The following is a 14,485-nucleotide window of genomic DNA, read 5'->3' on the forward strand; positions in this document are numbered from 1 at the left end:
ATATGGTTTTGTCTACAAAACTCTTTCCTGCCCATTATTGGTTTCCACAACCATGGAGCCACTACTCCTCACTCAAGTTACTCCTCAGTTGGTCTCATATGCTGTGTGCACACTTTTGCTGTCCTCCCACCAGGGAGAAATCCCTGCTAGTCTTCAGAACAGCAGTCAGATGCACTGACTATTCAGCTATGAAGTGGGACAAAGAATGAAATGCTGATGTTAAATGTGTTCTATGAACAGGAAATATATTGCACTGTACAAGCCATAGGCTAGCCTGTCTGCTTCATTGGCAAGCTGAATTCAGCCCACTGCACCAGAGGTGGTGTGCTAGCAATCCAGCTACCCCCCCTCCCCCCGGTCCCCCTCCCCCAGCTCACTAGCCCATTGTGATGTGCACCTTGCTATACCATATTTATCAGTCCAGTGTGTTGCATGTGCTATGGCATACCTCACATCTGTTGGCAACATCCTAAAAGATGTGAGTCTTTGATGTTGTGTACTATGTTAATACTATCATGTGTCAGTGGATTCTTACATCGGGATTATCAGTGATTCCTCCCTACAGGAATGCATTTCCTTCAATTTTGTTAACATATGATCAGGGTGTATACAACCTGGGACAACTGAGAAATCTGGGGGAAAACCAGGAATTTCTTCATGTGGGAGAAAACCGGGAAAAACCTGGGAATTTTTCAGAATTCCGGGAATTTTTCACTGTTTTACTTTTCAGTTAAATTTTTGAAGTTTTGACTGGCAAGAACTGATACTCTAGCAAAGAATGTTACTGTATCCTGCTACTGGAGAATAATACTGCAGAAATAAAACATAACCGAGAGAAAAAAATAGAACTTTAGTTGCAAAGGAAAAGCGTCATTTACAACAACAAAACACTGTGCATGCACAAGCGTATACAAATAGCAAAAATATGTCAAAGGCCTTAGGGTGAAGACTACATAATACCTCGTAACAATTAACTGCTTTCTGTGAGCGTGATGTCGCAACTGTTTACATTGGGTTTGTCTGAGCAGTTGTCAGCAGGCTCTTGCACATGTGCAGTAGACTCTCATATGGGCAGTACCTTCTCCCACTTCTGGCTGCTTGAATTGTGGCTGTTAGCCATATCGGCAGTAACAGCCAGATGCTACCGATAAAAATTTTTCTCACACATCCCAGCTGCCAGATTCGCACATGCGAAGAGTTGTTTGAGTTGTAGTGGGGAGGGGGGTAGTCTCCATGTGACCCATGTTTGCTTTAACTGGTTTCGCTGTTTCTTCTTTGTTTACAGCTCCCACGGGGGTGGGGGGTGGGGCGGATTTCTGTGGCCAGAAGCTATCAAGTGAATTAAAATATATTCACATAATTATGGAAGGCAAAAATATATTATTAGTTCCAGTTTTTTGATTTTATTTTATTTCCAAGTTTTTAGCTGTCAAGCATTAATCGCGAGGCAATCTGTTTATTTGAAGCAAAGTATTTGATTCCACAGTATTGGCTAGATCCAGTTGTTTGCTGAATTTCAAGTGCATGTTTTCATCTGCTACCATGTATGGCATTATGCCATAATAAAACTAAACATGATATAGTTCAGAACTGGTACTCCAAGAAAATTTACATCCCAAAAGCCACACTGAAAAGCTTAATATCAGGTGGGACCTACTTCATTGTGAATCTAGATAAACCAATGTGCACTTCAAGCCGAATTATGTATTTTAGTATGGTTTATGAAATTCCAATGCTCTTGGAGTATCCTCTGATGTCCTGTTTCTTTTAGGATGTAATGTTGATGTCTTAATGCTTTATACATATGAACATCCCACATCACTGCAACTATGCTTGCGCAATAATGCCTGTTTTCTAGAGCTCTCTGGCAACTGCTATAATGAACCTATTCCTAACAGTCTCAGGATAGTATTGTGAATGGTGGTTTGAAAAGTGTTACTTTCAAAGTGAATTTCCTGTAACGCAAGATGAATTATGTTATGTTTGAGAAAGTGGGATGAATTTCTTAAATCACAGAGCATTTGTTTCTTGTTTAGAACTGAACACTTTGAGGACCAGCCACAGAATTTTGAGCCCAGAAGACCAGACATTTATGTCATTATTTTAAATTTACTGTCACATTTGTGTGATGTATCTTAAAGTATAACACACGCAAATAAAGATCAATATTACATGTGAAAGCTTAGTTTCTCTTGTAGTTTATTAATCTTAGAGACCAACATTATATATGAAAGCTTAGCATTTCTTGTAGCTACACTATATGTCTAAACCATTAACTTTTCCTCTTTGTGTGTTTTGTGCTATGTAACAGTTATCTTGCTATTGGCTGACTGCAACATCTGTCCTATGCTCTGAATATCTGCTGTCATCGGCTGGCGAGACCATGTGGCATGAGATTTGATTGGTTTAGAAAAGGGCATCGCAATCTCAGTTTCAATGCTCTGTAAACTAATGTGCTGTGTTTGGTCCAGTTTGAATTTATACTTTCGTAACATGAAAATACGCAGCATCATGTTGCTGCACATCAAAGGTCTTCCCAAAACTTCTCTCCTTTTCTTTCATCAGAGGTCTTTCCAAAACTCCCCCCCCCCCCCCCCCCCCCGCCAAAGCACCCAGAAGTTCTATGCCAGTGTATAAAACATTAACTATTCAAAAGGGCGCTGATGACCTCGATGTTGAGCGCCCATAAACCCCAACACACACACACACACCTAAAACATTAACTATTCAAAGATTGATAAGTTTTACAGTTCTGAGGGAAAATCTGCGGCAAACCTACTGTCACTTAGCACAGAAAAAGTGTATTTTTGCGCGGGAAAAAGTATATTTTTTAACCGGGATACCTGGGAAAAAATCCGGGAATATTTTTTCCTTGTCTGCGTATACACTGTAATGATTTATTTGAATTATTTGGGATTTAAGAAGTATAATTAGAAGACTTTATCCATAGTAAACCTAATAACTAAACTGATAGTGTGGGAAAGTTATGTGCCAGCAAGACTGCACTCAGCTCCACAGTCGTTTGAGCCAGCTGGGCTGATGTGTAAAGCACTTGGGCTAGGAAGGCTGAAAGTTGCACTGAGTGTGACTTTTTATCGGGACAGAAATTAATAATAAATATAAGCAGTTCAGACAAGAGGAGAATAGAAGCTTTAGAATGTGCTGCAGAAGAGTGCTGAAGATTAGATGGAAAATACTGAATTGGGCTGGGGAAAAAAGATAGCTATAACACAACTTGAATAAAGGTAGGGATTGCTTGATAGGACGTGTCCCAGGGCGTCAAGGAATCATCAGTTTGGTAATGGAGGAAACTGTGCAGCATAAAAACTGTGGAGGGAGACCTAGGCCTGAATATATTATGCAGGTTCAAATGGAAATGTGTTGCAGTAGTTATTCAGAGATGAAGGGGGTTTGCACAGAATAGACTAGTGCGGAGAGTTGCATCACATCAGTCTTTGGACTGTAGACCACGACACCATGATAAAATTAAAACTATACAGGTCATAGTGGAAAGAGAGAGAGATTGGCAAGTCAGGTTTTCATGGTAGTATCACAATTAAACTGAGTGCCTAAACTGTGTTCACAAATTAATAGTGCTTGTAATAATCATTTTATTAATGTTGTGGAGAAAATAGGCTCAAATACTTTAATTGAAGAAACAAGAGGACATGTTGATATAGAAATATTGGTAACCCCCTTTCCTGAAATTGATGGAACTATGAAAGTTCTCAAAAACAAAAGCTTCCTTGGTGGTAAGAGAGTTTTGTACACAATTATGGAGTGTTCTTGATAAGTTGTACTTGTGGTGATGCATAGTATATAATATTTACTCTTACTGTTTCCTTGTTTCCATCTATTGATGATAATCACCAACAGAGATAAAACCGAAAACATGAAATCAGTGTTTGATGATTTTATGTTGACACTGTGGTTACTTGACATTTCATATTCCCATTTTTGTCACAATGGTATAAAGTAATTTGGTTGGTGAAATCTCTGCCAAGTGATGCAATAGGAATGGATTAAGAAATTATTCTCATCACCACTGGAAACTAGACATGATAACACTAAAGTGGAGAATTATATTACCAATGAGCTTACATAACAAGGGGAAAAAAGGCAGGAAAATGAGTTGAGAGGGATTGTAATAAATTATTGAGATCTTGCCAGTGGCCATGTATAAACATTTTGAATCAAGTGAAAATGACACAAAAACATTCAATAACACTTTCAGCATGGGATAATGTTGTTGTGACTAATGAGAAGGATGTCCATCTATTGTACGGTATGGTGCACATACCAAGTTATGTAGATAGTAAATCACTTTTACCTCTTGAGTGACGCCACACTATAACAGAGATGAGACTCTTGTCTGGGAGGAACTGACTTCAGATGCTGAAGCAATCATTGTGTCAGGCTATTTGGAACTTACTTACATTTCATGAAGTTTAGATTTGTATGTTAACTTCCTTTTTGGTGCTCAATTGGTGCCTTGTTCTTTTTAATTCCTTTATAAGTAGGATTGTGCAACTCCAGGTTCTTCTTCCGGGTTTCATTTCTTCCTTCTTATCTTTATCCCCAGGAGAGGGTTATATAAATGCAGAGTACAAGATTGTATCATATTTCGATATGTTGTTTGTGATCATACAATGTCAATGAATCCTTCAGCGAAGTGTGGCATATTATAAATTTTCTTTTTTATCTGTTGCAATGTGTAACTTTCATTTTTGTTCTTCAGAGCAGCATTTGATGTAGAATATGAGAAAATAAGATAATACTTTCATATTTTCAGAACATTCATTGAAAACCCTATGCGAGCAGGCAGAGGCGCTGAACAATTACCTGAAAGGAAGACGACCACCTCCTGATGCTGAAGAAATTAAATCCAAGACTGCATTAGCTGAGAGCATTGTGCAAAATAAATGTAAGGTGACATGGAGCTGCATTAATTTTTTTTACTGATATAATTTCTGTTCAAACGAAGGCATACTGTATTCTTTTCCTTAAAGTCTGGCAGGTGTTAACTTTGTGTTTTTTTCCCTCATAAATACAGATTGAATGAATAACAAGTTACCACCCAGAAAAGAATAAAGTGGTCTTGAAGTAACAAATTTTTGCTAGTGGGACATCTGCAACTGCTAAATATAATGTTCATCATTAAAATGTCTGATACAAATATATAGTTATTTATTGAATGAAGCCTTTGCACTGTCAGGGTTCAACGACTCGGTCTCATCTTCAAGTGCATCTATAAATAATAGTTCAAAGAATCCGTGTCAAAGGTAATTTGGTAAGCCATGTATGGCAGATGTGTTGCCTTACAAGTTATCTATGACATGGATGCCTTGACCTACAATTTATAGGTACAGCTGAAGATGGGGCTGAGTCACTGAAACCTGCTAGTGTAAAGACTTGTCAATAAATAACTATACAATTGTAAAGTGTGTTTTAATCATGAACATTTCTTTTAAAGTGTTCATTGTATTGCTGTCAAAAATGTAGGTAGATTATACAGTACATACACTGACAGAAGAAAAAAATTGCAACACCAAGAAGGAGTTTTGCAACATAGACAAAAGTTAGTAGGTTCGTTTCTACATCTGAAAGATGATTTCTGTTCAAATTTTGCACCAGTCGCATAAGAGTGGTGCAAGTAGCACCACTATGAGCATGTGTATCAGGTTTGCTTTAAATACATGATGTAACAGTGTTGAATGTTGGTTACCTCTGAGATTGGATGTGGTGTGTTGATGTTCATCAAGAGTGCCCTTTAAGGTGACAGAGACACATTATCGACACCTCATTGAGTTTGAACAAGTTTGTGTAATAGGGCTACGAGAAGCTGGACCTTCTTTCTGTGATATTGGAGAAACACTTAGCAGGTATGTAGCCACTGTGCATAATTACTGGCAGTGGTGGCCATGAAAATGTGTAGTTGCAAGAAGACTGGGCTCTGGACTGCCATGTGACACTACTAAGAGGGAAGACCATTGTGTTCATCACATGGCTCTGACATACTGTATCTGCAGCAGCAATTTGATCAGCAGTGAGCACCACAGTGACACAGAAAACTGTTACAAACCAGTTACTTCAAGCACAGCTCCAAGCCGGACCCCTGTAGTGCACATTCCACGGACCCCAAACCATCACCATTTGCTACTTCAGTGGTGTCAAGTAAGAGCTCATTGGAGGGCAGGGTGAGATATGTTGTGTTTTCTGATGGAAGCTGATTCTGTCTTGGTGCCAGTGATGGCCATGTGTTGGTTAGGAGCAGGCTAGTTAAGGACCTGACTTCAACCTGTCTGCATACTGGACAGACCAAATCTACTCCTGGAATTACGGTCTGGGATGCGATCTTTTTGGCAGCAGGAGCACTCTTGCAGATATCCCATGCACCTGACTCCAAAATTGTACACCAGTCTGGTGATGTGACCTGTGTAATTTCATTCTTGAAGGGCATTCCAGGAGTATTTTTGAACAGGATAATGCTCACCCACACACCGCTGTTGTAACCCAACGTGCTCTACAGAGTGTCAATGTGTTGCCTTGGCCAGCTCCATCACCAGATCTGTCTCCAATGGAGCACATGTGAGACATCATTGGACGGCATCTTAAACGCCATCCACAAAGAACATTAACCATCCCTGTATCGATCAACCGACAGGCATGGAACTCCAGCCCAGCATTTTGACAGTTATGCCAGTTATTAATGTATCAGAATTTCACATTTGCAATGGCTTATCTCGTGCGCACATTAAGTTGTGTTCTAGCAATGTTAATCACTTAAATATGTTACCTAGACAAATTGAAATTTGAACACTCTACATTAATTACTTTTTGTCTTGCAATTTTTCTTCCATCAGTGTAATTGTGCTAAGTATAGTTTTCAATGGAACTAATTCGAGTTCATATTCTTTACGCAAGATGCAGGTTCTAAATAATGATCTGTTAAAAAATTGTGACATTATTGTGTTACAAAAATTAAAATTAAGGCTAAGTCAATGTGCCCATATCTCCAAACATACATATGTTCTCTCAAGAATAACAAACAGAGGAGTGAGCTTTTTTTTTTAATTTTTTTTATTAAACCAATAAAGGCTTGCCAGCAGTGGCTGAACCACATGTGTCTTGAACCACTTAAGCAGGAAGGATAATAGCAACAAAAGTTAGCTATGGACTGCCCTGTATTTTGTAGGAAACTAATCTATAAAGTACAATTTATTTTGTACACTGGAATCCAAAGTCAAAATTATTTTCTCTCTTCAGAGCAGTTTTCTGCATTGGTTGTACTTATTAATCATCACCGTACTGATTGGCCATTTTCAACTCCTTCATCATTATCAAACATGCATAACGCACATTTGTATCAATAAAGGATTGCAAAGTAAGATGATAAAAACATATGACAATCACTGGACATCCTGCTTTTTGGTGTGTTCATTGACAATCTTGTGCTAATATGTAAGTCTTTTTAGTGTTTGGGGCATGATAAATGCTCTGATTTACTGTGTACACTTGATATTGATGAAAATTTCAAAAAATCTCAATCATTAGTGTGCTGCTTAATAACTAAGAAAACTGACTTGGCGCAAGAATGACTGAGGGTTCCATGTTGTAGTTGTGGTCTTCAGTCCTGAGACTGGTTTGATGCAGCTCTCCATGCTACCTTATCCTGTGCTAGCTGCTTCATCTGCAGCCTACATCCTTCTGAATCTACTTAGTGTATTCATCTCTTGGTCTCCCTCTACAATTTTTTCCCTCCATGCTGCCCTCCAATACTAAATTGGTGATCCCTTGATGCCTCAGAACATGTCCTACCAACCAATCCCTTCTTCTAGTCAAGCTGTGTCACAAACTGCTCTTCTCCCCAATTCTATTCAATACTTCCTCATTAGCTATGTGATCTACCCATCTAATCTTCAGCATTCTTCTGTAGCACCACATTTCGAAAGCTTCTATTCTCTTCTTGTCCGAACTATTTATCATCCATGCTTCACTTACATACATGGCTACATTCAATACAAATACTCTCAGAAATGACTTCATGACACTTAAATCTATACTCGATGTTAACAAATTTCTCTTCTTCAGAAACACTTTCCTTGCCATAGCCAGTCTACATTTTATATCCTCTCTACTACGACCATCATCAGTTATTTTGCTCCCTAAATAGCAAAACTCCTTTACTACTTTAAGTGTCTCATTCCCTAATCTAATTCCCTCAGCATCACCCGAGTTAACTCGACTACATTCCATTATCCTTGTTTTGCTTTTATTGATGTTCATCTTATATCCTCCTTTCAAGACACTGTCCATTCCGTTCAACTGCTCTTCCAAGTCCTTTGCCGTCTCTCACAGAATTACAATGTCATCGGCGAACCTTAAAGTTTTTATTTCTTCTCCGTGGATTTTAATACCTACTCCGAATTTTTCTTTTGTTTCCTTTATTGCTTGCTCAGTATACAGATTGAATAACTTCGGGGAGAGGCTACAACCCTCTCTCACTCCCTTCCCAACTATTATAACTGCCATCTGGTTTCTGTACAAATTGTAAATAGCCTTTCGCTACCTGTATTTTACCCCTGCCACCTTCAGAATTTGAAAGAGAGTATTCCAGTTAACATTGTCAAAAGCTTTCTCTAAGTCTACAAATGCTAGAAACGTAGGTTTGTCTTTTCTTAACCTAGCTTCTAAGGTAAGTTGCAGGGTCAGTATTGCCTCTTGTGTTCCAATATTTCTATGGAATCCAAACTGATCTTCCCCGAGGTCGGCTTCTACCAGTTTTTGCATTCGTCTGTAAAGAATTTGCATTAGTATTTTGCAGCCGTGACTTCTGTCAACACCTGCTTTCTTTGGGATTGGAATTATTATATTCTTCTTGAAGTCTGAGGGTGTTTCGCCTGTCTCATACATTTTGCTCACCAGATGGTAGAGTTTTGTCAGGACTGGCTCTCCCAAGGCTGTCAGTAGTTCTAATGGAATGTTGTCTACTCCTGGGGCATTGTTTTGACTTAGATCTTTCAGTGCTCTGTCAAACTCTTCACACAGTATCATATCTTCTATTTCATCTTCATCTACATTCTCTTCCATTTCTATAATATTGTCCTCAAGTACCCCGCCCTTGTATAGACCCTCCATATACTCCTTCCACCTTTCTGCTTTTCCTTCTTTGCTTATAACTGGGTTTCCATCTGAGCTCTTGATATTCATACAAGTGGTTCTCTTTTCTCCAAAGGTCTCTTTAATTTTCCTGTAGGCAGTATCTATCTACCCCTAGTGAGATAAGCCTCTACGTCCTTACATTTGTCCTCTAGCCATCCCTTCTTAGCCATTTTGCACTTCCTGTCGATCTCATTTTTGAGACGTTTGTATTCCTTTTTGCCTGCTTCATTTACTGCATTTTTATATTTTCTCCTTTCATCGTTTAAATTCAATATTTCTTCTGTCACCCAAGGATTTCTACTAGCCCTCGTCTTTTTACATACTTGATCCTCTGCTGCCTTCACTACTTCATCCCTCAGAGCTACCCATTCTTCTTCTACTGTATTTCTTTCCCCCATTCTTGTCAATTGTTCCCTTATGCTCTCCCTGAAACTCTGTACAACCTCTGGTTCTTTCAGTTTATCCAGGTCCCATCTCCTTAAATTCCCACCTTTTTGCAGTTTCTTCAGTTTTATTCTACAGTTCATAACCAATAGATTGTGGTCAGAGTCCACATCTGCCCCTGGAAATGTCTTACAATTTAAAACCTGGTTCCTAAATCTCTGTCTTACCATTATATAATCTATCTGAAACCTGTCAGTATCTCCAGGCTTCTTCCATGTATACAACCTTCTTTTATGATTCTTGAACCAAGTGTTTGGTATTATTAAGTTATGCTCTGTGCAAAATTCTACGAGGCGGCTTCCTCTTTCATTTCTTACCCCCATTCCATATTCACCTACTATGTTTCCTTCTCTCCCTTTTCCTACTCTCGAATTCCAGTCACCCATGACTATTAAATTTTCGTCTCCCTTCACTATCTGAATAATTTCTTTTATCTCATCATACATTTCATCAATTTCTTCGTCATCTGCAGAGCTAGTTGGCATATAAACTTGTACTACTGTACCAGGCATGGGCTTCATGTCTATATTGGCCACAATAATGCGTTCATTATGCTGTTTGTAGTACCTTACCCGCACTCCTATTTTTTTATTCATTATTAAACCTACTCCTGAATTACCACTATTTGATTTTGTATTTTTAACCCTGTATTCACCTGACCAGAAATGTTGTTCCTCCTGCCACCGAACTTCGCTAATTCCCACTATATCTAACTTTAACCTATCCATTTCCCTTTTTAAATTTTCTAACCTACCTGCCCGATTAAGGGATCTGACATTCCACACTCCGATCCGTAGAACGCCAGTTTTCTTTCTCCTGATAACGACGTCCTCTTGAGTAGTCCCCGTCCAGAGATCCAAATGGGGTACTATTTTACCTCCAGAAAATTTTACCCAAGAAGACGCCATCATCATTTAACCATACAGTAAAGCTATATGCCCATGGGAAAAATTACGGCTGTAGTTTCCCCTTGCTTTCAGCCGTTCGCAGTACCAGCGCAGCAAGGCCGTTTTGGTTAGTGTTGCAAGGCCAGATCAGTCAATCATCCAGACTGTTGCTCCTGCAACTAGTGAAAAGGCTGCTGCCCCACTTCAGGAACCACATGTTTGTCTGGCCTCTCAAAAAATACCCCTCCATTGTGGTTACACTTGCTGTACGGCTATCTGTACCCCTGAGGCACGAAAGCCTCCCCACCAATGACAAGGTCTATGGTTCATGTGGGGGGGGGGGGGGAAGTTGGGGGGAGGGTTCCATATAAACTTAATTATTTCTGTAGACAGTTCATTAACCCAGGAATCAAGAATCTTGATTATTTTTGCGTGTTATCAAGATCGATACTGGCAAGACATAGGTCCTGGGAATTCTGAGACTTTAGACAATGATTTAATTCAAAGTCTGAATGTGGATAATAAATGACAGAAGAAATATTTTTTCATGTGATATAATTACAGATTAACAATTTTCTGATTTCTTTTTCTTTACTTTATTTTGAGCCTTTCTTCTGTCCAAATGGCATGATTCGTGGCCAGTAGGAAATCCCCTATAGTTTTTGACAAGTGAGTTTTTGAGTATCAAAATGCGTGACATAAATGCCCATATCTCACATTTATTACACCACCAAGGAATCATAGACCTTAGTATGTGATATAAATTTCAACTTGATGTGTCTACTTCTACCTGAGAAAAGGGGGTCTGAACAGACGGACGGGCAGGCAGACACTTAGATAACAAAAGACTGCTTCTCTCTTTCTCTGTGATATAATCACAAATTTACAATTTTTGTATTTTTCCCTTTTATGTGTACCGTGAAAACTTGCTTTTTAATAAATTTCATAATTCTTGGTCAACCGAAGGTAACCTTTAGGCTTTGATGAGTGAGTTTGTGGGTATCAAAATATGTGATCTAAACTATTATATCTTTTGACTGCATTGCCTGAAAAGCTTAATTTTTTTTACACCAACAAGGGACCATGGCCCTTGGTATGTGGCATAAATTGGAACTTGGTATGTCCACCTGTTCTTGAAAATAAGGGGTCTTAACAGATGCCCCCCTGCGGGTTCGGGGGTTAGATTAGGCCCGCGGTATTCCTGCCTGTCGTAAGAGGTGACTAAAAGGAGTCTCAAATGTTTCGGCCTTATGTGATGGTCCCCTCTCGGGTTTGACCTCCATCTTTCTAAATTATTCTGCAGACCGAACCAATTGGGGAAGGGCGCCTTACATGGTGCACTGTATCCGTCGTGCATTGAGACCTTTAGCCGGCTTTTTCGTTGTTGCTATGGTGTCCCGCTCGTTTTCCATCTCTTGGGCGAGGATACGTCCCTGAGTGCGATTACCACGCTGCACTCTGCAGTGTTGCTTTTAACTGCGAAGACGACCTTGGACATTTTTTGCACCTAAGATCCAGCACGGTAGCCAGTCCGTTGTGGTGGGGCCGCCATGTACCCTGTTGGTTGTAGCCCCCTGACAACACAGGGATCGCTCTACTGATGCCTGCGCCGTTAACTCCCCACGTATGCCAAGGAGTAGATGCCCATCTCCCTGGGGCATCAGGACTCCCGGCAATGGCCATCCTGCCAGGTGGCTATTGCTGCGGCTGGGTGGCGCCCGTGGGGAGGGCCCTTATTCGGAGTAGGTGGCATCAGGGCAGATGACCCGCAATGAAGCGTGGTACATCATCTCTTGCTGGCGGCCAGCCACCAGCAGTCTCTAAGCGTTTGAGGGCTCATTTTAAAGCTAACGTTTATGACCCCCAAATCGTTCCCATCCCTGGCCACACCATGGGAGGAACGAAAGGCAATGAATGACAGTGACGTGTATTCGCCCAGGTATCTCGTCTGTACCAGAGCTGATGGTGACTCGTTTCTTTCTGTGAAGCCTCAGTTCTTTGTAGAGCATTTAGAGGACAAGTTTTGGGGAGGTGGAGGGCTTGGCAAAATGCACTCTGGGTCAGTTTTGATAAAAACGGCATCCTCTGCCCAGTCACGCAGGTTACTTGCTTGTGACAAGTTGGGGGATGTTAACGTTACCATCACCCCACATAAGAGTTTAAATAGGGTCCAGGGTATTATTTTCCATTGGGACCTACTTTTGCAGTCTGATGACGAGCTGCGCGCCAATTTAGAGCGCCGAGGTGTACATTTCATCCGGCGCGTTCATCGGGGTCCGAGGGACAATCGGGTAGCTACCGGTGCCTTCATCTTGGCCTTCGAAAGTGATACATTACCAGAGAAGGTCAAGGTGATGGTCTACCGATGTGACGTCAAACCCTATATCCCTCCCCCGATGTGGTGCTTTAAGTGCTGGAAGTTCGGTCACATGTCCTCTCGCTGTACTTCTAGCCTCACATGTCGAGATTGTGGACGCCCATCTCATCCCAATACTCCATGTGCTCCGCCTCCCGTCTGTGTCAACTGTGGAGAGCCTCATTCACCTTGCTCGCCGGACTGCAGTATCTTACAGAAAGAACGCAAAATCATGGAATATAAGACCCTGGACTGACTGACCTACACTGAGGCTAAGCGGAAATTTGAACGGCTCCATCCCATGCGCATGATGTCATCTTATGCCTCCACTGTCACTCCTGCTCCAGCTCCTTCAGCTGCAAGACATACAGTCAGCTCTCAGAGTCAGAGGACCTCACCTGCCCCCTTGACGATGGGGGCCCCTGCTCCCACACCATCTACCTCGGGAGCAGCACCCACTAAACCACTGGGGACACCAGTCCCCACTTCTAAGCCGGAGAAGCGTAAGTCTTCTTCGGCTTCTCTCGCTCGGAAGGGATCCCTTGGGTCACTCCCTTCCCAGGTTCCTACCAGCGGCACAGCAGACACCAACCAGTGGCTGAAGAAGCCACAGGTCGCTGGTCGTCGGGCTTCGCAATCCTCTTCGGTTCCGGAGACTGACTCCAATAAGCCCTCTCAACAACGACAACCAAAGGAACAGCGAGAGAAAACGACTTTGAAGACCCGTAAGACCAAGACACCTGCGGTGGCACCTACTCCACTGCTACCTACAAGCTCTGCATCTGAGGATGAGTTGGAGATCCTTGCATCCGCTGAGGACCTCGATCTCGCCGGTCCCTCAGATGCAATGGATAGCACTTGCACGGGTGCTCCATCGGAGGCAGCAGGTGAACCAGCGGCATAATCTGCCTTCCCAGTCCCGTCACGCCTTTCTCCGCCATGGACAATACCATCCTCCAGTGGAACTGCAGCGGTTTCTTCCACCATCTAGCTGAGCTCCGACAACTTATCAGCCTTCACCCTTTCTTCTGCATTGCTCTTCAGGAAACTTGGTTTCCAGCAATGCGAACCCCCGCCCTCCGTGGCTATCGGGGTTATTATAAGAACCGGGCAGCTTATGAAAGGGTGTCTGGTGGCGTCTGCATATATGTCCTTACCTCTCTTCACAGCGAGTCTATCCCTCTACAAACAGCTTTAGAGGCTGTCGCTGTTCGGGTGTGGACGCCACAGGCTGTTACCGTCTGCAGTCTTTACCTTCCACTGGATGGTGATGTCGCGCAGCATGTCCTGGCTGTGCTGATAGCCCAATTGCCGCCACCTTTCTTATTACTGGGCGACTTCAACGCCCATTACCCTCTGTGGGGTGGGACAGAGGCGCCACCATGGAGCATTTATTGGCACAGCTCGATCTTTTGCTGGTAAATGATGGTTCCTTCACACACTTCAGTATGGCGCATGGCACATACTCCGCCATTGACCTTCCAATCTGCAGCCCTAGCCTCTTCCCATCTGTCCAATGGAGAGTGCATGACGACCTGTGTGGCAGCGACCACTTTCCGATCTTTCTGTCACTGCCACAGCGTCAGTCTTCTGGGCGCCCTTGCAGGTGGGCAATGAAGAAGGCTGACTGGGACTT

The 14,485-nt window shown here is 41.9% G+C and overlaps 1 protein-coding gene across 2 annotated transcripts in view; it reads left to right on the plus strand.

Moving 5' to 3' along the window:
* The window catches only part of LOC126253260 (methyltransferase-like protein 17, mitochondrial), a 108,942-nt gene that overhangs the window by 12,402 nt on the left and 82,055 nt on the right, over window positions 1-14,485 (plus strand). For both annotated transcript variants that reach the window (XM_049954479.1, XM_049954470.1), the window contains one exon: window positions 4,793-4,924. In XM_049954479.1, coding sequence (XP_049810436.1) covers window positions 4,793-4,924 — 132 coding nt within the window. The remainder of the gene's footprint in view (window positions 1-4,792; window positions 4,925-14,485) is intronic.

This window comes from Schistocerca nitens, chromosome 1 (assembly GCF_023898315.1).
Source record: "Schistocerca nitens isolate TAMUIC-IGC-003100 chromosome 1, iqSchNite1.1, whole genome shotgun sequence".
Lineage (NCBI taxonomy): Eukaryota > Metazoa > Arthropoda > Insecta > Orthoptera > Acrididae > Schistocerca > Schistocerca nitens.